This window comes from Oncorhynchus gorbuscha, linkage group LG16 (assembly GCF_021184085.1).
Source record: "Oncorhynchus gorbuscha isolate QuinsamMale2020 ecotype Even-year linkage group LG16, OgorEven_v1.0, whole genome shotgun sequence".
Lineage (NCBI taxonomy): Eukaryota > Metazoa > Chordata > Actinopteri > Salmoniformes > Salmonidae > Oncorhynchus > Oncorhynchus gorbuscha.
Genome location: NC_060188.1, coordinates 11481697 through 11505423, shown reverse-complemented (window position 1 = coordinate 11505423; position 23727 = coordinate 11481697). Strand labels below are relative to the sequence as shown.

Here is a 23727-nt window from a genome sequence, read left to right as displayed (position 1 = left end):
ACTGCTGCGGGGACTTGCTTCTATTCAGCGACAACAGCATTCGTGAGGTAGGGCGATAAGGCCTGGCTCGTAGTCAGAGTTCCAATTCATTCTAAAGCTGTTTGATGGGGTTGAGGTCAGGGCTCTATGTAGTCCAGTCAAGTTCTTCCACACCGATGTCGACAAACCGTTTTGCTTTATGCATGGGGGCATTGTCATGCTGACACAGGATAGGGCCTTCCCCAAACTGTTGCCACAAAGTTGGAAGCACAGAATCGTCTAGAATGTCATTGTATGCTGTAGCGTTAAGATTTCCGTTCACTGGAACTAAGGGGCCGAGCCCGAACCATGAAAAACAGCCAGCATTATTCCTCATCCACCAAACTGTACAGTTGGCACTATGCATTCGGGCAGGTAGTGTTCACCCAGATTTGTGTTTTGGACTGCCAGATGGTGAAGCGTTATTCATCACTCCAGAGAACATGTTTCCACTGCTCCAGAGTCCAATTGTGGTAAGCTTTACTCCACTCCAGCCGACGCTTGGCATGTGTATGGTGATCTTAGGCTTATGTGCGGCTGCTCGGCAATGGAAGCCCATTTCATGAACAGTTATTTTGCTGATGTTGCTTCCAGAGGCAGTTTGGAACTCGGTAGTGAGTGCTGCAACCGAGGACAGACGGTTTTTATGTGCTTCAACACTCGCCGGTCTTATTGTGTGGTCTGTCACTTTGCAGCTGAGCCGTTGTTGCTCCGTTTCCACTTCACAGTAACAGCACTTACAGGGGCAGCTCTAGCAGGACAGAAATGTGATGAACGGACTTGTTGGAAAGGTAGCGTCCAATGACGGTGCCACGTTGAAAGTCACTGAGCTCTTCAGTAAGGTCATTCTACTGCCAATGTTTGTCTATGGAGATTGCATGGCTGTTTTCGATTTTATACACTTTTCAGCAACGGTGTGGGTGAAATAGCCGAATCCACTCATTTGAAGGGGTGTCCACATACTTTCGTATATATAGTGTACCATCACGTCACTCTGTTATATAACTATATGATAGTCATTATATCAACATTTGCTCATAAAGGCGCTTCCACCGACATTATTCGCATAATTAATTTTACCTACACAAAAAGATCCCAACATGAACGAACATTGTTGGCATTTCTAAAATTGTACTGGAATGTCATGTTTCCATCAAACGTCAGGTAATTCATCTGCATGAAATGGTTGGATGGAAACGTGGTTACTGACACAGACCCCACAAGGGGTGATGGGACCGACGACTGATAAAGAATTTGACTCACTTTATGCTCCACGCAAGGATCGATCATCAAAGCACTAGCGCAAAGGTAGGTCAATCTTCCGAATAGGCAAAAAAAGTCCTAGTGGTAGCCTATTATATGGATAATATAACTCAAATTTACCATACAAGAGAATGAATCACACAGGCATGCAAGTTGTGTTGTTCAAGGATGCTGTGTTCAGGCGAAGATTATGACTACAGTAACTGCCCCTGTCATTTGTGGTTCAAGTGTGTAAACCCATCAATTGCCACGCGCCAAACCACTTTCGCTGCATAAGGCCTAAAGAGCTTGAGCCGACATATCTACTTTACTTGTTGACATATCTACTTTACATGTCTCAACCGTGGTGGTCCCACAGTTGACGATGAATATATATATAAAAAAACGGTGTTGGGTTTAAAAAGAAAGAGGGATGCAAAGTTTAGTCTCAATAGGGAAAGAGTTAAGAGCTGGAAGGAATTTGGAACAAGCACACCACAATCACAACTTTTGGGTAAGTCTCTATAGATGTTAATTTGGATAAAACGCCTTCGGCTTTTATTAGTATATAATATGTATATAATATGCTAAGTGTGTCTCTAATATATCTGTCTAAATGACTGCTGCCTCATTCCCAGATTTACAAAACAAATCTAGTCAACCTAGGCTAATTCAGGCCTGGGGTGGTCTACAAGCAAGTCCTAATTTTTCTGTTCAGAAATGAAGAGCAAAAGTCTAGCCGACAGCCAATGGATTTCTAAATTGCAGACCCATTGGTCAAAATGAGATCTGGCACCAACTACATTGTTCACAAACCATGCTGCTGCTGTAGCATTCATGGGTTGGCCAGTTTTGCCATGCTCTCTCAAATTTGACAGCCTAGCCTATATATTTGAACAGACTATTGATTTCTAGATAAACATAATTGAATGCTTCCTTGTCCACCCATATAGTGATCATGTATGCAGTAGGCTAGTTAGTTTAGTGGGAGGGCAACAGGAAAATGGAGATATTAAAACATTCGGGGGTCCTAAGCAAGATTTGGTTGGGCCCCCAACGCAAAACATTTCAGTGGCCCCCCTCTTGACGATGGAGAGAGAAATGTATGTTTTAAAGTACATTTCCTGCAGTTCTACACATTTTGCCATGGGGCCTAGAGAAAATGTTGCCGTTTTAATGCAAGTTTTCTGCAGTTCCACACATTTTGCCATGGGGCCTAGAGAAAATGTTGCCGTTTTAATGCAAGTTTTCTGCAGTTCCACACATTTTGCCATGGGGCCTAGAGAAAATGTTGCCGTTTTAATGCAAGTTTTCTGCAGTTCCACACATTTTGCCATGGGGTCTAGAGAAAATGTTGCCGTTTTAATGCAAGTTTTCTGCAGTTCCACACATTTTGCCATGGGGCCTAGAGAAAATGTTGCCGTTTTAATGCAAGTTTTCTGCAGTTCCACACATTTTGCCATGGGGCCTAGAGAAAATGTTGCCGTTTTAATGCAAGTTTTCTGCAGTTCCACACATTTTGCCATGGGGCCTAGAGAAAATGTTGCCGTTTTAATGCAAGTTTTCTGCAGTTCCACACATTTTGCCATGGGGCCTAGAGAAAATGTTGCCGTTTTAAAGCAAGTTTTCTGCAGTTCCACACATTTTGCCATGGGGCCTAGAGAAAATGTTGCCGTTTTAATGCAAGTTTTCTGCAGTTCCACACATTTTGCCATGGGGCCTAGAGAAAATGTTGCCGTTTTAATGCAAGTTTTCTGCAGTTCCACACATTTTGCCATGGGGCCTAGAGAAAATGTTGCCGTTTTAATGCAAGTTTTCTGCAGTTCCACACATTTTGCCATGGGGCCTAGAGAAAATGTTGCCGTTTTAATGCAAGTTTTCTGCAGTTCCACACATTTTGCCATGGGGCGGAGAGAAATGTTTTCAGCCATGACTTATGCCATGTTGTATCCTTATGTAATACATGTATCACTAGCCACTTTAACTATGCCACTTTGTTTACATACTCATCTCATATCTATATACTGCACTCAATACCATCTACTGTATCTTGCCTATGCCACTCTGTACCATCACTCATTCATATATCTTATGTACATGTTCCTTATCCCCTTACACTTGTGTCTATAAGGTAATAGTTTTAGAATTGTTAGCTAGATTACTTGTTGGTTATTACTGCATTGTCGGAACTAGAAGCACAAGCATTTCGCTACACTCGCACTAACATCTGCTAACCATGTGTATGTGACAAATAAAATTTGATTTGATTTGATTTTGATTTGAGTTCCCAAAACCTGCTTATGTTGCTTATGCCTGAAACCGGCCCTGTGTAGAGGACTATATTTAAGAAATAAGGCCCGAGGGGGTGTCGTATATGGCCAATATACCACAGCTAAGGGCTGTTCTTATTCACGATACAACGTGGAGTGCCTGGATACAGCCCTAAGCCATGGTATATTGGGCATATACAAAAAAAACCTGAGGTTCCTTATTGCTATTATAAACTAGTTTCCAACGTAATTAGAGCAGTAAAAATAAAAGTTTTGTCATACCTGTGGTATATGCTCTAATATACCACGGCTGTCAGCCAATCAGCATTCAGGAATCGAACCAACCAGTTTATAATTATCTTCTTATTGGCTAGCCACATACATGCTCTTACCGCTCCTAACTCCATGTCTGTTTCTATTTCATCAAATTTGTAGCCCTCTCCATTTACTATGCTCTTCCTCTCCCTCGATCGTCTCTTCTTCTCTTTTTGCACACATAGCCACACTCCTTTCTCTTCTCAGTCCCCCTCGGTCTCCCCTTGTCTCCTTGTATTACTTGGCACATGTAGCCCTGCTCTCTCCACGCTATACCCCTGCCACCCCCTCTACCGACACACACTGTTACATATCTCTGGGTCAAATGTAGCTTCAACACACAAGTTCTCTCATACAGACTCTTTGTGATATATCTCACTCACGCTAACACACATACACAGGGATACACAGAACACACACATTTGGGGTTGTGTCTCTGCATTACTTCTCTCTATGTGATATCTCTGTACAGTCCTTGCCTGCTGGGCACAAAATGCAGTGTTTGTTATCAGTGGGGGAGTGGAGACTTTCTGTCTTTCTCCTGCTCCCCCTCCTTCTGTCTCTCTCCATCCCTCTCCACCACTCCTCATGCGTGATCTCTCTCCTCCACCTTTCCCTAACCATCCGTCTCCCTGACAATCTGTGTCCTTCATCCATCCGTCAGTCGGTTAGTGGTGAGATGGGGGATATGAAAACAGGCGGGCGGAAAAGAAAATGAGAGCAAGAGGGAAAGAAAAACAGAAGCATATTCAATAAGAGACTTCACTGTGGAGAGGAGGAGTGTGTTTGTGTGTGCTCTATCCTCTCTCTCTCTCTCTGCGCGAGCGTGTGTGCGTCTCTTCTGGCTCCACTGTTGTTCACTGGCTCCATGGATGAGCTGGGAAGAGGAGGTAGAGCGGAATCAGCGGATGCGTCTGGCCAGAGGAGAACGGGAGGACTTTGGATCGGCATGCGAGACAAACTGGCGACGCTTATCATCAGCGGCTCTATCCTTCCTCCTCTCTCTCCCCTTTTCTCCCTTTCTCTCTCACGTGCACACACACTCTCAGACTCACACACACTCGCACACAGACTGGATGCCATCTCACTAGGCTGAACAAGAGGTGCTTAGGCTTGTCATTAGTCGCACAGGGAGATCCAGAGAGTTGAGTGTGTGTGTGTGTGAAGTGGGGACACTGAATACACAGAGGTGGCTTTGATTGGCTCGTGGCTTAAATGACTCTCTCACTCTGTGTCACAGTGGACTTACTTCTGGGATCCTGACAACGAAAACGGTCACTGAGAGAAGGAGAGAGGACGGGGGGATATTGGAGGAGTGGAGGGGAGAGGTTTCAGGCACAGAGAGGCTGGCATCCAGAGTAACTAGGGACAGAGAAAGAGTGGAGGCGCGGAAGGAAGGGATGCCCTTCACGCTCTCTTTTCTATCTGGAGTAAGGACTTGGGGGTTGTGAAGGTCTCTGCCTCATGTGCTCTTCCTCTCTCTCTGTCTGTAGGTCTGTCTTTGGCTTGACTTTCTGGGTTGCTTTATTTTGCTCTGTGTCTCTGTGTTTGTCACTCTTTCTGTGCTGCAGGTGTGTATGTTTGGGACACTCACCCTCTCCCCTTTCTCTCTTTCTCTGTGTGAACTGAACGTGTGATTATGTGTTCCTATTCTAGGTGGTAGTTCAGGGCTCTCATTGCATTTTCTCTCTCTCTCTCTCTCTCTCTCTCTCTCTCTCTCTCTCTCTCTCTCTCTCTCTCTCTCTCTCTCTCTCTCTCTCTCTCTCTCTCTCTCTCTCTCTCTCTCTCTCTCTCTCTCTCTCTCTCTGTGTGTATGTGTAGGTGTCTGTGTATTGGGGTGTCCTTGGCTGTGGGACTGGAGGGGTCATGATGGACCTAAAGGAGAGTTGTGGCAGTGAGGGGAGCCATGAGAGCTCCAGTCTGCACCCGTCCTCCTGGCAGGCCTTCTCCCACACCAGCACGCTCCACGGCCTGCGCTTCATCTTCCCCTACGGCCGGCCAACACCTCGCCGCCTGCTCTGGGCCGCCGCTCTGCTGGCCTGCCTGGGCCTCCTGGCCCTGGAGAGTGCCGAGCGCCTGGCCTACTTCCTCTCCTACCCCCATGTGACGAGCGTGGACGCCGTGATGTCGGGCAGCTTGTTGTTCCCTGCCGTCACCGTGTGCAACCTCAACGCCTACCGCTTCAGCCGCCTGTCCCGCAATGACCTGTACCACGCTGGGGAGCTGCTGGCCCTGCTGGACGTCCACCTGAGGATCCCTGAGCCCCAGCTGGCCGAGCCCCATGTCCTGGCCTTCCTCACAGACAAGGCCAACTTCACCGCCTACAGGCCCAAGCCCTTCAGCATGCGTGAGTTCACCGAGAGGGTGGGCCACGACCTTAAGGAGATGATGCTCTACTGCCGATACCAAGGCCAGGAGTGCAGCCACAAAGACTTCAAAATCGTAAGTCTACTCATAGTCTCCCTGTCTTTGCTCAGGTCTGGCACGGGTCAGATCTGCTGCTACTGCAGCGCAGTTGAGTCTCTCACTCAGAAGACTTTGTCTGTCAAGTGTTAATGTGTGTTCTGTGATATGGTCTACAAGTTTTCAAAGTCTGGGAGAGTTTTTTTTCACTTTCGAGTTGACTTGATGTATGTTGGTAGCTGCACTGGGTCCCCTGCTGTGTATTTCTCTTGATATTTTTGTACTTCCATCTACAGGTTGTTTTTTAGTGATTGTGTACTGCAAGCACACACTCTGCAGCTGTCCTGCTACTGTTTTCTTTATTTCATCCATAGGATAGCTCTTGGGGTTTTGACAGTCTGTTGCACAGGTCTCTTGATAGTCCTCATAAATATGGAATATGTAGTTTGTCTTTGGGCTGAACACATGTGATATCATTTCAGATTTCATGGAATGACAGCTTTTGTTACCCAGCTACAGCTGTTGTTACCCAGTTACAGCTGTTGTTACCCAGCTACAGCTCTTGTTACCCAGTTACAGCTGTTGTTACCCAGTTACAGCTCTTATTACCCAGCTACAGCTCTTGTTACCCAGCTACAGCTCTTGTTACCCAGTTACAGCTGTTGTTACCCAGTTACAGCTGTTGTTACCCAGTTACAGCTGTTGTTACCCAGTTACAGCTGTTGTTACCCAGTTACAGCTGTTGTTACCCAGTTACAGGTGTTGTTACCCAGTTACAGCTGTTGTTACCCAGTTACAGCTGTTGTTACCCAGTTACAGCTGTTGTTACCCAGTTACAGCTGTTGTTACCCAGTTACAGCTGTTGTTACCCAGTTACAGCTGTTGTTACCCAGTTACAGCTGTTGTTACCCAGTTACAGCTCTTGTTACCCAGTTACAGCTCTTGTTACCCAGTTACAGCTGTTGTTACCCAGTTACAGCTGTTGTTACCCAGTTACAGCTGTTGTTACCCAGTTACAGCTGTTGTTACCCAGCTACAGCTCTTGTTACCCAGTTACAGCTGTTGTTACCCAGCTACAGCTGTTGTTACCCAGTTACAGCTGTTGTTACCCAGTTACAGCTGTTGTTACCCAGTTACAGCTGTTGTTACCCAGCTACAGCTCTTGTTACCCAGTTACAGCTGTTGTTACCCAGTTACAGCTCTTATTACCCAGCTACAGCTCTTGTTACCCAGCTACAGCTCTTGTTACCCAGCTACAGCTGTTGTTACCCAGTTACAGCTGTTGTTACCCAGTTACAGCTGTTGTTACCCAGTTACAGCTGTTGTTACCCAGTTACAGCTGTTGTTACCCAGTTACAGCTGTTGTTACCCAGTTACAGCTGTTGTTACCCAGTTACAGCTGTTGTTACCCAGTTACAGCTGTTGTTACCCAGTTACAGCTGTTGTTACCCAGTTACAGCTGTTGTTACCCAGTTACAGCTCTTGTTACCCAGTTACAGCTCTTGTTACCCAGTTACAGCTGTTGTTACCCAGTTACAGCTGTTGTTACCCAGTTACAGCTGTTGTTACCCAGTTACAGCTGTTGTTACCCAGCTACAGCTCTTGTTACCCAGTTACAGCTGTTGTTACCCAGCTACAGCTGTTGTTACCCAGTTACAGCTGTTGTTACCCAGTTACAGCTGTTGTTACCCAGTTACAGCTGTTGTTACCCAGTTACAGCTGTTGTTACCCAGTTACAGCTCTTGTTACCCAGTTACAGCTTTTGTTACCCAGTTACAGCTCTTGTTACCCAGTTACAGCTGTTGTTACCCAGTTACAGCTGTTGTTACCCAGTTACAGCTGTTGTTACCCAGCTACAGCTTTTGTTACCCAGTTACAGCTGTTGTTACCCAGTTACAGCTCTTGTTACCCAGTTACAGCTCTTGTTACCCAGTTACAGCTGTTGTTACCCAGTTACAGCTGTTGTTACCCAGCTACAGCTCTTGTTACCCAGTTACAGCTCTTGTTACCCAGCTACAGCTCTTGTTACCCAGTTACAGCTCTTATTACCCAGTTACAGCTCTTGTTACCCAGTTACAGCTGTTGTTACCCAGTTACAGCACTTGTTACCCAGTTACAGCTGTTGTTACCCAGTTACAGCTCTTGTTACCCAGTTACAGTTGTTGTTACCCAGTTACAGCTTTTGTTACCCAGTTACAGCTGTTGTTACCCAGTTATAGCTCTTGTTACCCAGTTACAGCTTTTGTTACCCAGTTACAGCTGTTGTTACCCAGTTACAGTTGTTGTTACCCAGTTACAGCTTTTGTTACCCAGTTACAGCTGTTGTTACCCAGTTACAGCTCTTGTTACCCAGTTACAGCTTTTGTTACCCAGTTACAGCTCTTGTTACCCAGTTACAGCTGTTGTTACCCAGTTACAGCTCTTGTTACCCAGTTACAGCTCTTGTTACCCAGTTACAGCTGTTGTTACCCAGTTACAGCTGTTGTTACCCAGCTACAGCTCTTGTTACCCAGTTACAGCTGTTGTTACCCAGTTACAGTTGTTGTTACCCAGTTACAGCTTTTGTTACCCAGTTACAGCTGTTGTTACCCAGTTACAGCTCTTGTTACCCAGTTACAGCTTTTGTTACCCAGTTACAGCTCTTGTTACCCAGTTACAGCTGTTGTTACCCAGTTACAGCTCTTGTTACCCAGTTACAGCTCTTGTTACCCAGTTACAGCTGTTGTTACCCAGTTACAGCTGTTGTTACCCAGCTACAGCTCTTGTTACCCAGTTACAGCTGTTGTTACCCAGCTACAGCTCTTGTTACCCAGTTACAGCTGTTGTTACCCAGTTACAGCTCTTGTTACCCAGTTACAGCTTTTGTTACCCAGTTACAGCTCTTGTTACCCAGTTACAGCTCTTGTTACCCAGTTACAGCTGTTGTTACCCAGTTACAGCTCTTGTTACCCAGTTACAGCTCTTGTTACCCAGCTACAGCTCTTGTTACCCAGTTACAGCTCTTGTTACCCAGCTACAGCTCTTGTTACCCAGTTACAGCTGTTGTTGCCCATTAACAACTCCAGTTGGCCAGTTACAGCTGTTGTTGCCCAGTTACAGCTGTTGTTGCCCAGTTACAGCTGTTGTTGCCCAGTTACTGCTCTTGTCCACATACATCTCTTGTTGGCCAGTTACATCTCTTGTTGGCCAGTTACAGCTGTTGTTGGCCAGTTACAGCTGTTGTTGCCCAGTTACAGCTCTTGTTGCCCAGTTACAGCTCTTGTCCACATACATCTCTTGTTGGCCAGTTACATCTCTTGTTGGCCAGTTACATCTCTTGTTGGCCAGTTACAGCTGTTGTTGCCCAGATACAGCTCTTGTTGCCCAGTTACTGCTCTTGTCCACATACAGCTCTAGTTGGCCAGTTACATCTCTTGTTGCCCAGTTACAGCTGTTGTTGCCCAGTTACAGCTCTTGTTGCCCAGTTACAGCTCTTGTCCACATACAGCTCTAGTTGGCCAGTTACATCTCTTGTTGGCCAGTTACATCTCTTGTTGGCCAGTTACAGATGTTGTTGGCCAGTTACAGCTGTTGTTGCCCAGTTACAGCTCTTGTCCATGTACATCTCTAGTTGCCCAGGGACAGCTCTTGTTGACCAGTAAGAGCTCTTGTTGACCAGTTACAGCTGTTGTTGCCCAGTTACAACTCTAGTTGGCCAGTTACAGCTATTGTTGCCCAGTTACAGCTTTTGTTGCCCAGTTACTGCTCTTGTCCTCATACAACTCTAGTTGGCCAGTTACAGCTGTTGTTGCACAGTTACAGCTGTTGTTGCCCAGTTACTGCTCTTGTCCACATACATCTCTTGTTGGCCAGTTACATATCTTGTTGGCCAGTTACAGCTGTTGTTGGCCAGTTACAGCTGTTGTTGCCCAGTTACAGCTGTTGTTGCCCAGTTACAGCTCTTGTTGCCCAGTTACTTCTCTTGTCCACATACATCTCTTGTTGGCCAGTTACATCTCTTGTTGGCCAGTTACAGCTGTTGTTGCCCAGTTACATCTCTTGTTGCCCAGTTACAGCTGTTGTTGCCCAGTTACAACTCTTGTTGCCCAGTTACTGCTCTTGTCCACATACAACTCTAGTTGGCCAGTTACATCTCTTGTTGGCCAGTTACAGCTGTTGTTGGCCAGTTACATCTCTTGTTGGCCAGTTACATCTCTTGTTGGCCATTTACAGCTGTTGTTGGCCAGTTACAGCTGTTGTTGGCCAGTTACATCTCTTGTTGGCCAGTTACATCTCTTGTTGGCCAGTTACAGCTGTTGTTGGCCAGTTACAGCTGTTGTTGGCCAGTTACAGCTTTTGTTGCCCAGTTACTGCTCTTGTCCACATACAGCTCTAGTTGGTCAGTTACAGCTGTTGTTGGCCAGTTACAGCTGTTGTTGGCCAGTTACAGCTTTTGTTGCCCAGTTACTGCTCTTGTCCACATACAGCTCTAGTTGGTCAGTTACATCTCTTGTTGGCCAGTTACAGCTGTTGTTGCCCAGTTACAGCTCTTGTCCACGTACATGTCTAGTTGCCTAGGGACAGCTCTTGTTGACCAGTAACAGCTCTTGTTGACCAGTTAATGCTCTTGTCCACGTACAGGTCTAGTTGGCCAGTTACAGCTTTTGTGGCCCAGTTATAGCTTTTGTTGCCCGGTTACAGCTCTTGCCCAGTTACAGCTCTTGCCCAGCTACAGTTTGTAGCCCACAAGTTCTCCAGACCATGCACAGGCTGTAGTATATGTACAGGTTGCTGCTAATGAGTTTTCCTCTGTGCTTTTTGTCTTGTAGCCATAGAGCCGTAGCACACACACAGGCCCTGCTGTAGACATGCCTTTAGGCTCTGATCTGCTTTGATGAGGTTCCCTTTGAGGAGTGTAATCATTTTTGTCATTAAAGGAGAATATCAAAGACATCACTCTCTGTCTAAACTAGCATACTGGCAGCTTGTAGATTGTCTGAGTTGAGGTATACAGGTCGCCCAGTTTTGTAGTCACAGATGGGATTCATATCTTTGTTTTTCATCTCGGAACACACTCACTGTCAAGACTAACTGGCAAGGCAACAGTGATGTGTAATGTAATAGCTTACCTGGTATTATTGGGGTGGTCTCAGTGACTCATTTATAATTCTGTGAGGAATGAGTCATTCTTCAATGGTGAATCTGTAACCTAGTAATCTTTTGGGAATCTCCGTTTGGACAATAAGTCATTTCCTGTTAACTCTGTTTGATCCTTTGGGTGTAAATATTGACCTAAGAATGCTCTGTAGTCATACTTGCTAGTCCCTGTAGTGATTTATGTACTCGTGACGTTTCTTCAAATCAAATTGTATTGGTTACATACACATATTTAGCAGATGTTATTGCGGATTTAGCGAAATCCTTGTGTTCCTAGCTCCAACAGTGCAGTAATATCTAACAATTCATAACAATACATATAAATATAAAGTAAAAGAATAGGGTTAAGAAATACAGTACTGGTCAAAAGTTAGGACACACCTACTCATTCTAGGGTGTTTCTTTATTCTTACTGTTGTTTACATTGTAGATTAATAGTGAAGACATCAAAACTATAAAATAACACATGGAATCATGTAGTAACCAAAAAAGTGTTCAACAAATCTAAATATATTTTATATTTCAGTTTCTTCAAAGTAGCCACCCTTTGACTTGAGGTTGAAGAGATGCTAGTGCGCCTTCTTCACCACACTGTCTGTGTGGCTGGACCATTTCAGATCGTTGTGGTGTGTACGCTGAGGAACTTTAAGCTTTTCACCTTCTCCACTGTGTTTTGTTGACGTTGAGGGAGAAGTTATTTTCCTCGCACCACTCTGACAGGGCCCTCACCTCCTCTCTGTAGGCTGTCTCATCATTGTTGGTAATCAGGCCTACAACTGTTGTGTCGTCTGCAAACTTGATGATTGAGTTGGAGGTGTGTGTGGCCACGCAGTCATGGGTAAAGAGGGATTACAGGAGGGGGCTGAGCATGCACCCTTGTGGGGCCTCTTTGTTGAGGATCAGCGATGTGGAGATGCTGTTTCCTACCTTCACCACCTGGGCGCGGGATAGGGCAGTGTGCAGTGCGATGGCGATTGCATCGTCTGTGGATCTATTGGGGACATATGCAAATTGAAATGGGTCTAGGGTGTCAGGTAAGTTAGAGGTGAGATTAATCTTAACTAGCCTCTCAAAGCACTTCATGATGATAGAAGGGAGAGTTACAGGGCGATAGTCATTTAGTACAGTTACCTTTGCTTTCTTGGGTACAGGAATAATGGTGGACATCTTGAAGTAAGTGGGGACAGCAGTCTGGGATAGGGAGAGATTAAATATATCCGTAAACACTCTAGCCAGCTGGTCTGCGCATGCTCTGAGGACGCAGCTAAGGAGGCCGTCTGGGCCAGCAGCCTTCAGAAGGGTTAACAAGTTGAAATGTCTTACTTACGTCAGCCACGGAGAAGGAGAGACCACAGTCCTAGGGGAACATGCCGTGTCGGTGGCACTGTGTTATCCTCAAAGCTGGCAAAGAAGGTGTTTAGCTTGTCCAGGAGGAAGACATCTGTGTTCGCAACGTGGCTGGTTTTCCCTGTGTAATCCGTGATTGTCTGTAGACCCAGCCACATACGTCTTGTCTCTGAGCCATTGAATTGCAAGCCCACTTTGTCTCTGTACTGACGTTTTGCCTGTTTGATTGCCTTACGGAGGGAATAACTACTCTGTTTGTATTCGACCATATTCCCAGTCACCTTGCCATGGTTAAATACAGTGGTCTGCGCTTTCAGTTTTGCGTGAATGCTGCCATCTATCCATGATTTCTGATTTGGGTAGGTTTTAATGGTCACAGTGGGAACAACATCTGCTATACACTTCCTGATTAACTCAGTCACCGTGCCAGTGTATACATCAATGTTATTCTCAGAGGCTACCTGGAACATATCCCAGTCCGCGTGATCAAAACAATCTTGAAGCATGGATTCTGATTGGTCAGACCAGCATTGAATAGACCTTAGCATGGGTACTTACTGTTTGAGTTTCTGCCTATAGGAAGGGATGAGCAAAATGGAGTCATTAGTGTTTTAGTAGCGCGAGTGCTACAGTCAATGTGTTGATAGAACTTTGGAAGCATTTTCCTCAAATTTGCTTTGTTAAAATCCCCAGCCACAATAAATGTGGCCTCAGGATATGTGGGTTCCAGTTTGGCTGTGACTATAACCGAAGATAATTATCTTGGGAGGTAATACGGTCGGCATTTGATTCTGAGGTATTCTAGGTCAGATGAACAAAAGGACTTGAGTTCCTGTACGTTATCACAATCACACCATGAGTAGTTAATCATGAAACATACAAACTCGCCTTTCTTCTTCCCGGAGAGCTCTTTATTCCTGTCTGCGCAATGTACTGAGAACCCAGCTGGCTGTATGGACGGGGACAGTATATCCGGAGAGAGCCATGATTCCGTGAAACAGAGCTTGTCTACTTTATTGTCCAGAGACTGAACATTAGCGAGTAATATACTCTCAGTGGCTTTTGAGTTATTCTTATCTTGTGACTCTCATTTGACCTGTGTCAGGGAGAATGTTGGAGCCTAAGATTTTCATTGTACCCTGAAATCACACCTGCAACCCTGTACATGTGACTGTTAAACACTCAATCTGAATCATGTTGACAGTCTACAAGATAATGCACTATCATCTCTGCCCACTGCCTGTTTCCTTGGTCTCTCGCTTTCTCTTTCCATTCTGCCCCTTCCTTTGTCAGAAAAAAAATCCTTCGACCAAGGCATAAAGATTCACTGAAATAGAAACACACACACACACTGGAGCATTACCATGACACAACAGGAACCAGAGTTTGAGTGACATTGTGATGAATGACCGCAGGGAGGATTGTGGGAACATGGGCGTCAGTGTGATGTGACAGATGGAACTGGAACAGAATAGAATACTACACAAAAGAGAAAGCACAAATGTGTTTTTCCATTTTAGTGATAGTGTCAATGTGTACATTTGAAATGTATTTACTCATGTGAATACAGATTGCATTTGTGTGAGCGTTAGATTCTAAATGTAAATACATTTGAATAATTGAAAAGTCTGTGTAGCCTATATGTGTGGCTGGAGCCGTGTGTGTGTGTGTGTGTGTGTGTGTGTGTGTGTGTGTGTGTGTGTGTGTGTGTGTGTGTGTGTGTGTGTGTGTGTGTGTGTGTGTGTGTGTGTGTGTGTGTGTGTGTGTGTGTGTGTGTGTGTGTGTGTGTGTGTGTGTGTGTGTGTGTGTGTGTGTGAAGGTGTGTATGTGTTTATAATGTGTGAATGTGATTCTGATTGTGTTAAGTAATGCTCCCCCTGTGTGATTATTACAGCCCTGATTAAACACTGATTGATCACAGTGACAGGCTACATCAGTGTCTGCCAGACTGAATGCAGCTCAATGTGACAGTTCTACAGTAGCATCCCCTCAGCTTGATGCCAGGGTGGGCCCTATCACACACTCAACCTTAATGAGAGCCAGCCAGGATGGCCTGATGATAGCAGCCAGACGAGGGGCTCTGTATAACAGATGCTAATTAGCAATACATCTGACCTAGCCTGGCCAAGGATTACAACCACAATGGTGTATTTTCAGCACCGCATTTATGCACTACACAACCTGTGGCCTTATCTGACTGGCTGGTTGTAATAGATTAGTCTAACTACATGGCCAATTGCCTATGTCTACATTGTTGTGTCTGTGTTTAACCTTGATCCCTACGAAGGGATATATCCACTCGAAGTAAGTTTATTGGGTGTCAGATAGCCTAGAGGTTAAAAGTGTTGGGCCAGCAACCGAAAGGTCGCTGGTTTGAATCCCTGAGCCTACTGAAAAGTGTGTCGATGTGCCCTTGAGCAAGACACTTAACCCTAGTCACTCTGGATAAGAGTGTCTGCTAAATAACTCAAATGTAAAAATGTCCCACCATCAGAGCAGCACAGAACACCAACAAGTAGGGGGGTAGGCTACATTGTTTCCTCTCACTAAACATTTGATTTGTTTTAAAATTGTGCATTTCACTCCATTTGAAATCCCCATGCACAATAATACATCCTTAATGTGAATGGATCCATTCATCGCTAATGTGCCACTACGAAGCCACTTTACACTCCCTACAGGGCACGGCTCAGTCTGTTAAAGCGCACGGGAACCACTGCTAACACACTCTCCCTGGTCCGCCCCTCTAAAACACCCCAGAGACAGGACAGCAACCTGTTCAGCAGAATAAACCTGGGGTGAGGCCTGGCTTGAAATGTGCATGCCCTGCTGTTTATTTAAAAGACACTGCAATAGTGTGGATAATGTGAAGTAGTGAATTATGGTGGTCTCTGGACAGTGGTGCGGTTTTCGAGAGAGAAGGGGAGCGCTTGAGTCAGTGAAGACGGAGGGACGTGAGAGAAAAAGAGAACGTGATGGAGCCCCAGTCAGTCAGTAAAGAGGGTGAGAGAAAAGGGGATGTCAAGGCATGGAGAGATGGACTAGGTGGTAAAGCCAGCAGGGAGAGACGGACTAGATGGAGAGATGGACTAGGTGGTAAAGCCAGCAGGGAGAGGATGGACTAGATGAAGAAATGGACTAGGTGGTAAAGCCAGCATGGAGAGATGGACCAGATGGACTAGATGAAGAAATGGACTAGGTGGTAAAGCCAGCATGGAGAGATGGACTAGATGGAGAAATGGACTAGGTGGTAAAGCCAGCAGGGAGAGATGGAGAGATGGACTAGATGGTAAAGCCAGCAGGGAGAGACGGACTAGATGGAGAGATGGACTAGGTGGTAAAGCCAGCAGGGAGAGACGGACTAGATGGAGAGATGGAGAAATGGACTAGATGGTAAAGCCAGCAGGGAGAGACGGACTAGATGGAGAGATGGACTAGGTGGTAAAGCCAGCAGGGAGAGATGGAGAGATGGACTAGATGGAGAAACGGACTAGGTGGTAAAGCCAGAATGGAGAGATGGACTAGATGGACTAGATGAAGAAATGGACTAGGTGGTAAAGCCAGCATGGAGAGATGGACTAGATGGAGAAATGGACTAGGTGGTAAAGCCAGCAGGGAGAGATGGAGAGATGGACTAGATGGAGAGATGGACTAGGTGGTAAAGCCAGCAGGGAGAGATGGAGAAATGGACTAGGTGGTAAAGCCAGCATGGAGAGATGGAGAAATGGACTAGGTGGTATAGCCAGCATGGAGAGATGGACTAGATGGAGAGATGGACTAGGTGGTAAAGCCAGCAGGGAGAGATGGAGAAATGGACTAGGTGGTAAAGCCAGCATGAAGAGATGGAGAAATGGACTAGGTCGTAAAGCCAGCATGGAGAGATGGAGAAATGGACTAGCTGGCAAAGCCAGCAGGGAGAGATGGAGAAATGGACTATATGAAGAAACGGACTAGGTGGTAAAGCCAGCATGGAGAGATGGACTAGATGGACTAGATGAAGAAATGGACTAGGTGGTAAAGCCAGCATGGAGAGATGGACTAGATGGAGAAATGGACTAGGTGGTAAAGCCAGCAGGGAGAGATGGAGAGATGGACTAGATGAAGAGATGGACTAGCTGGTAAAGCCAGCATGGAGAGATGGAGAAATGGACTAGGTGGTAAAGCCAGCATGGAGAGATGGAGAGATGGACTAGATGGAGAGATGGACATAATGGTAAAGCCAGCATGGAGAGATGGAGAGATGGACTAGATGGAGAGATGGACTAGATGGTAAAGCCAGCAGGGAGAGATGGAGAGATGGACTAGATGAAGAGATGGACTAGGTGGTAAAGCCAGCATGGAGAGATGGAGAGATGGACTAGATGAAGAGATGGACTAGGTGGTAAAGCCAGGATGGAGAGATGGAGAGATGGAATAGATGGTAAAGCCAGCAGGGAGAGATGGACTAGATGGAGAGATGGACTAGGTGGTAAAGCCAGCATGGAGAGATGGAGAGATGGACTAGATGGAGAGATGGACTAGGTGGTAAAGCCAGCAGGGAGAGATGGAGAGATGGACTAGATGAAGAGATGGACTAGGTGGTAAAGCCAGCATGGAGAGATGGACTAGATGGAGAGATGGACTAGATGTTAAAGCCAGCATGGAGAGATGGACTAGATGGAGAGATGGACTGGGTGGCAAAGCCAGCAGGGAGAGAGAGAGATGGACTAGGTGGCAAAGCCAGCAGGGAGGGAGAGAGATGGACTAGATGGTAAAGCCAGCATGGAGAGATGGAGAGATGGACTAGATGGTAAAGCCAGCATGGATAGATGGAGAGATGGACTAGATGGAGAAATGGACTAGATGGTAAAGCCATTAGGGAGAGATGGAGAGATGGACTAGATGGAGAAATGGACTAGATGGTAAAGCCAGCAGGGAGAGATGGAGAGATGGACTAGGTGGTAAAGCCAGCATGGAGAAATGGAGAGATGGACTAGGTGGTAAAGCCAGCAGGGAGAGAGAGAGAGAGATGGACTAGGTGGAGAAATGGACTAGATGGTAAAGCCAGCAGGGAGAGATGGAGAGATGGACTAGATGGAGAAATGGACTAGATGGTAAAGCCAGCAGGGAGAGATGGAGAGATGGACTAGGTGGCAAAGCCAGCAGGGAGAGAGAGAGAGAGATGGACTAGATGGAGAAATGGACTAGATGGTAAAGCCAGCAGGGAGAGATGGAGAGATGGACTAGGTGGTAAAGACAGCAGGGAGAGAGAGAGAGATGGACTAGGTGGTAAAGCCAGCAGGGAGAGAGAGAGAGAGATGGACTAGATGGAGAAATGGACTAGGTGGTAAAGCCAGCAGGGAGAGAGAGAGTGATGGACTAGGTGGGAAAGCCAGCAGGGAGAGAGAGCTGGACTAGGTGGTAGGTAAAGCCAGCAGGGAGAGAGAGAGAGATGGACTAGGTGGAGAGATGGACTAGGTGGGAAAGCCAGCAGGGAGAGAGAGAGAGATGGACTAGGTGGTAAAGCCGGGAGGGAGGGAGGGATCGACTAGGTGGTAAAGCCAGCATTGAGAGAGAGAGATGGACTAGATGGTAAAGCCAGCAGGGAGAGAGAGAGCTGGATTGGGTGGTAAAGCCAGCAGGGAGAGAGAGAGATGGACTAGATGGTAAAGCCAGCAGGGAGAGAGAGAGCTGGATTGGGTGGTAAAGCCAGCAGGGAGAGAGAGAGATGGACTAGATGGTAAAGCCAGCAGGGAGAGAGAGAGCTGGATTGGGTGGTAAAGCGAGCAGGGAGAGAGAGAGATGGACTAGATGGTAAAGCCAGCAGGGAGAGAGAGAGCTGGATTGGGTGGTAAAGCCAGCAGGGAGAGAGAGAGATGGATTAGGTGGTTAAACCAGCAGGGAGAGCGAGAGAAGATGAATATGGCCCATTACCTCAGCAGCCTGCCTGGAGACGTGCTTCATCATGGAGGGGGGGACACAGAAGGAGGGGACAGAGTGTGTTTCTGTACTGTATCACATAATACATGTATGTGTTCTTTTGTATTAATTCAAATTTAAGACACTGATGCCCTTTGCAACCACGTACCTATGTGAAAGTTGATTCTCGGCCCTCACTAGCATGAAAACTAAATACAGGCATGGACTGTGTGTAGAAAATGATATAAGACTTAGACTCTCTCCAATATAACCCAACATTGCAGAGTTATGTGCATCCTTTCAAGCACACCCCTCTCATTAACCTGTGGTGAGGTATTCACAATTTTCGATGAACACATATGGTTTTATATGTAAGATGGTTAAATAAAGAGCAAAATTATTGAATATTAGTATTTGTGCCCTGGTTCTATAAGAGCTCTTTGTCACTTCCCATGAGCAGGGATGTGACAACAACTCAAACTCATTCTTATGTTTAATAAATGTATCATATAGTGTGTGTGGCAGGCTTACAATGATGGCAAAAAAACAACATTTGAGAACCCTGGTGCTAGAGAGGGTATGGAGCTGGAGGTTGAATGTTTGAAGGGATACTGGACGATTTAAAGTTTGGGGACCACTGGGCAAAACTAACCAATTCTAAATGCCACTAGCAGTTCGCTAAGTAGGATCGTCACTAACATTAGTTACCACAGCCACAAAGTCATAAACCTGTTTCTGCAATGTTTCTTCTTATAATCAGATCAAAATAACCCTAATTGCAGGTCCGTGGGGCGACGCACAATTGGCCTAGCGCCGTCCGGGTTAGGGAGGGTTTGGCCGGTAGGGATATCCTTGTCTCATCATGCACCAGCGACTCCTGTGGCGGGCCGGGCGCAGTGCGCGCTAACCAAGGTTGCCAGGTGCACGGTGTTTCCTCCGACACATTGGTGCGGCTGGCTTCCGGGTTGGGTGGCGCTGTGTTAAAAAGCAGTGCGGCTTGGTTGGGTTGTGTATCGGAGGACGCATGGCTTTCAACCTTCGTATCTCCCGAGCCGTACGGGAGTTGTAGCGATGAGACAAGATAGTAGCTACTAAACAATTGTACACCACGAAATTGTGGAGAAAAAGGGGTAAAATAAATCAAAAATAACCCTAACCTTAACCACTGCTAACCTTAAATTAAGACCAAAAAGTACATTTTTGTTTTCATGCATTTTTACGATATAGCCCATGGATGTGGTCACTAATGAAACCCGCAAAGTAGCCTACACAGAAAATTGCCCAATTTTTCCAAACCTGCAGCTCATTGTTGGAACACACATTTATTTCTCTACATCAATCAACCAGTCTATTTTGAATTTGCCTTAAAACTGTCAACGTTTTGTCAAGGAATGTGGTATCCCATCAGTTAGATACGTGTTTCTAGTTTTATAGACATATACAGTGTCTGTAGGTGCACACAGCAGGCTTGTGTAGATGGAGCGGTCGGAACGCAATTGAGTGAGTGAGACAAGGTGGGTTTATTTTCTGTTGTGTCCCGCAAATGCACAAATGGAACACTGGAGTCCAAGCAAATTAACATTGTCTTCAAGCCAACATTTTGACCAAGTAGTTTTACAGTATTTGAAAAAACATTGATCTCTGTTTTATGATGGAGTTTTGAAGACAGTTCGAGTACTCATGTCCATCCTGAGCTGTGATCAGTCACTCAAAGCACACACAAATATACAGTATGTGTTAGTGATATGCAAACTAGCACACTCACATGCATGCACACACACACACAGAGACACACACTCTTGTATAAGTAATTCTGTGGGGACACACAATTCAGCCCCATTCACAATCCTATTTTCCCTAACCCTTACCCTAACCCAAACCCCATTTACTATCATTGTGGGGAATTCTGGTCCCCACAAGTATAATTAAACACATTCATGCTTACATCAACCGGAGCCAATTAACAACATGATTTGCCAAGGCAGGATACTATGAGCACAGCCTAATCCAGAAACAACCGCTTGTTGCAATTTCGACGAGGCCCTCTTGTTTAGATATCAGTAAGTGGACTGGAGGCAGGGCATGAAAGGGATAACAAATCCAGTTATTTTGGGAAAGTACCTGAGTAGTTGCACACCCAACTCACTCAGGTGCTTCGCTATATATCACATTTGACATTTTCCATAAGCTTGAGTTAATTTGCGCACAAAAAGCATACAAATATGGAAAGACCTGTGTGTTGTCCTTGTTAATGCAGACAGAGGAGAGCTCCAACTTCTTAATCATAGCCTCAATTTCGTCCCGCACATTGAATAAAGTTGCGCAGAGTCCCTGTAATCCTAGATTCAGATCATTCTGGTACTACCTCACAGCTTTGGTTGATGAGCCTCACTCTTCCTATATAGACACAGATGGATGAGCATTGCATTAGTGCATCCCATTAGTGGAAACCAAGACTGTTCTCAGGACATGCCTGGTTGTAGCTAACGAAAAAGGACTTCTGCAAGTCAAAACCGGCAGATCTGTCCTGAGAATAGTCTTGGTTTCCACTAAAGTGATATATAGATAGTCAGTTGGATTCTAAACTGTAAACAGTGCTGCCTCTATATCATAACATGTAGATTTCTTCTTCTTTATTAGCATATTAGATGCGTAACATTTCCTTCCTGTGTGCAGTAGCTACTGATGCCTTATCTTTCACCTCTCTACCTTTATCTCTCTCTTTTTCTGTCTCTCCCACTACCCCCTTTTCTAACATGGCCTTCTCTTTCCCTTTGTTACCCTGCCAACTTTCACCTGACCACATACATACACTCACGGATACACACACACATGTACACATACATGCCGACTGACATAAACACAATCACACACAGACACTACAACACCTACACACTCTCTCTTTAATCTCTGTATGGCAGCCAGCCGCTCTTTTGATCTTGTGGCTGGTCCTGACCTGGGCTGCAGCATGATCTGGGCCTTGTTGGCCTGTTCTCCTTGGTTAGAGGCTTTAGCTGCTTTAACCTGCTGTTAACTGGAGTTCAGTGGGCTGAGGCCATCCCATCTCACTGCAAACACTATAGCCTTCCAACAGCACCACATCTAAGTCACACCATTCTGGTAAACACCCATATTGAGTTTGTAGCTAAACTCTTTTTTTTTTCAACTAATCTGTTACAGCGGGTGATTGGTGGTCAAGAAAGTCAATCATTTATAATATCTTTTGTACTTTGGGGAAGAAATATGAGTCCTCAAACCTAAAATTCACCATGTATTGAAAGTGTTAGATTTGCTGATCTACATCTGAAGGGTAAATGGCTTGAAGGGTAAGTGCAGCTCCAAAACCATCAAGCGCTAAGATGAAACTGTCTTTCATGAGGACCGCCACAGGAAAGGAAGACCCAGAGTTACCTCTGCTGCAGAGGATAAGTTCATTAGAGTTAACTGCACCTCAAATACATGCTTCACACAGTTCAAGTAACAGACACGTCTCGACATCAACTGTTCAGAGGAGACTGTTAATCAGGCCTTCATGGTCGAATTGCCGCAAAGAAACCACTACTAAAGGACACCTATAAGAAGAAGAGACTTGCTTGGGCCAAGAAACATGATCAATGGACATTAGACCTGTAGAAATGTATCCTTTAGTACTATAGTCCTACAGACTATTACTAGTCAACCTCTCTTTTGTATCAAAGATTGGAAAGCTTCCGCGGTCATCCCACACTTCAAAGGGGGTGACACTCTAGACCCAAACTGTTATAGACTTATATCCATCCTGCCCTGCCTTTCAAAAATCTTCGAAAGCAAAGTTAACAAACAGATCACTGAACATTTCGAATCCCACCATACCTTCTCCACTGTGCAATCCGGTTTACTAGCAAATTCACGGGTGCACATCAGCCACGCTCAAGGTAGTAAATGATATCATAACCGCCATCGAACTGTACTGACCGTACTGCCAAGTCTTTCGACTCTGTCAATCACCGTATTCTTATCGGCAGACTCAACAGCCTTGGTTTCTCACATGACAGCCTCGCCTGGTTCACCAACTACTTCTCAGAAAGAGTTCAGTGTGTCAAATTCGAGGGCCTGTTGTCCGGACCTCTGGCAGTGTCAATGGGGGTGCCACAGGGTTCAATTCTTGGGCTGACTCTTTTCTGTATACATCAACGATGTCGCTCTTGCTGTGGGTGACTCCTTGATCCACCTTTACGCAGACGACACCATTCTGTATTAGAGGTCGATCGATTCTGATTTTTCAACGCCGATACAGATTATTAGAGGACCAAAAAAGCTGATACCGATTAATCGGACGATTGTTATTTATTTATTTGTAATAATGACAATTACAACAATACTGAATGAACACTTATTTTAACTTAATATAATATATCAATAAAATCAATTTAGCCTCAAATAAAGATTGAAACATGTTCAATTTGGTTTAAATAATGCAAAAACAAAGTGTTGGAGAAGAAAGTAAAAGTGCAATATTTGGTATGTAAGAAAGCTAACGTTTCAGTTCCTTGCTCAGAACATGAGAACATATGAAAGCTGGTGGTTCCTTTTAACATGAATCTTCAATATTCCCAGGTAAGAAGTTTTTAGTTATTATAGGAATTATAGAACTATTTCCCTCTATACCATTTGTATTTCATTAACCTTTGACTATTGGATGTTCTTATAGGCACTTTAGTATTGCCAGTGTAACAGTATAGCTTCCGTCCCTCAGTACTGTAGTTCTTCTGTTTAGCATTCACACTCATCCTCGGTCTGTGAGTTGTGGCATCGTTTCCCCTCCCATCCATTATTCAAGGCTGTGTGGCTGTGAGATCCATGGACCTGGATCCAGACAAGTCCCCAAAATACCCACAGGCAGTACCGTTGGGCTCGCGGCCATGTCTAGGTTAGCCTACTGGAAACACTGGTGTTTCTGGTCATGCTACAGATGCTAATACTAGCGGTGCTGCAGTAGCCAGAGTTAAGTGCTCTGACCTAATTATTATTGTTTTTATATATATTTTTTTTTCTTTAACCTTTATTTAACTAGGAAAGTCAGTTAAGAACACCTTATTTACACTGACGGCCTAATGCT

At 45.3% G+C, this 23727-nt stretch overlaps 1 protein-coding gene across 2 annotated transcripts in view; it reads left to right on the top strand.

Annotated features, from left to right (window-relative positions):
* Window positions 1-4721: 4721 nt before the first annotated feature.
* The window catches only part of LOC123999355 (acid-sensing ion channel 2), a 607124-nt gene continuing 588118 nt past the window's right edge, over window positions 4722-23727 (top strand). Inside the window, exons 1-2 of one of the 2 annotated variants that reach the window (XM_046305020.1) lie at window positions 4722-4948; window positions 5667-6287. In XM_046305020.1, coding sequence (XP_046160976.1) covers window positions 5712-6287 — 576 coding nt within the window. In that variant the 5' untranslated portion in view covers window positions 4722-4948; window positions 5667-5711. Of the gene's footprint in view, window positions 4949-5092; window positions 5417-5666; window positions 6288-23727 lie in introns of those variants that run through there. The other variant, XM_046305021.1, reaches the window with a different exon arrangement.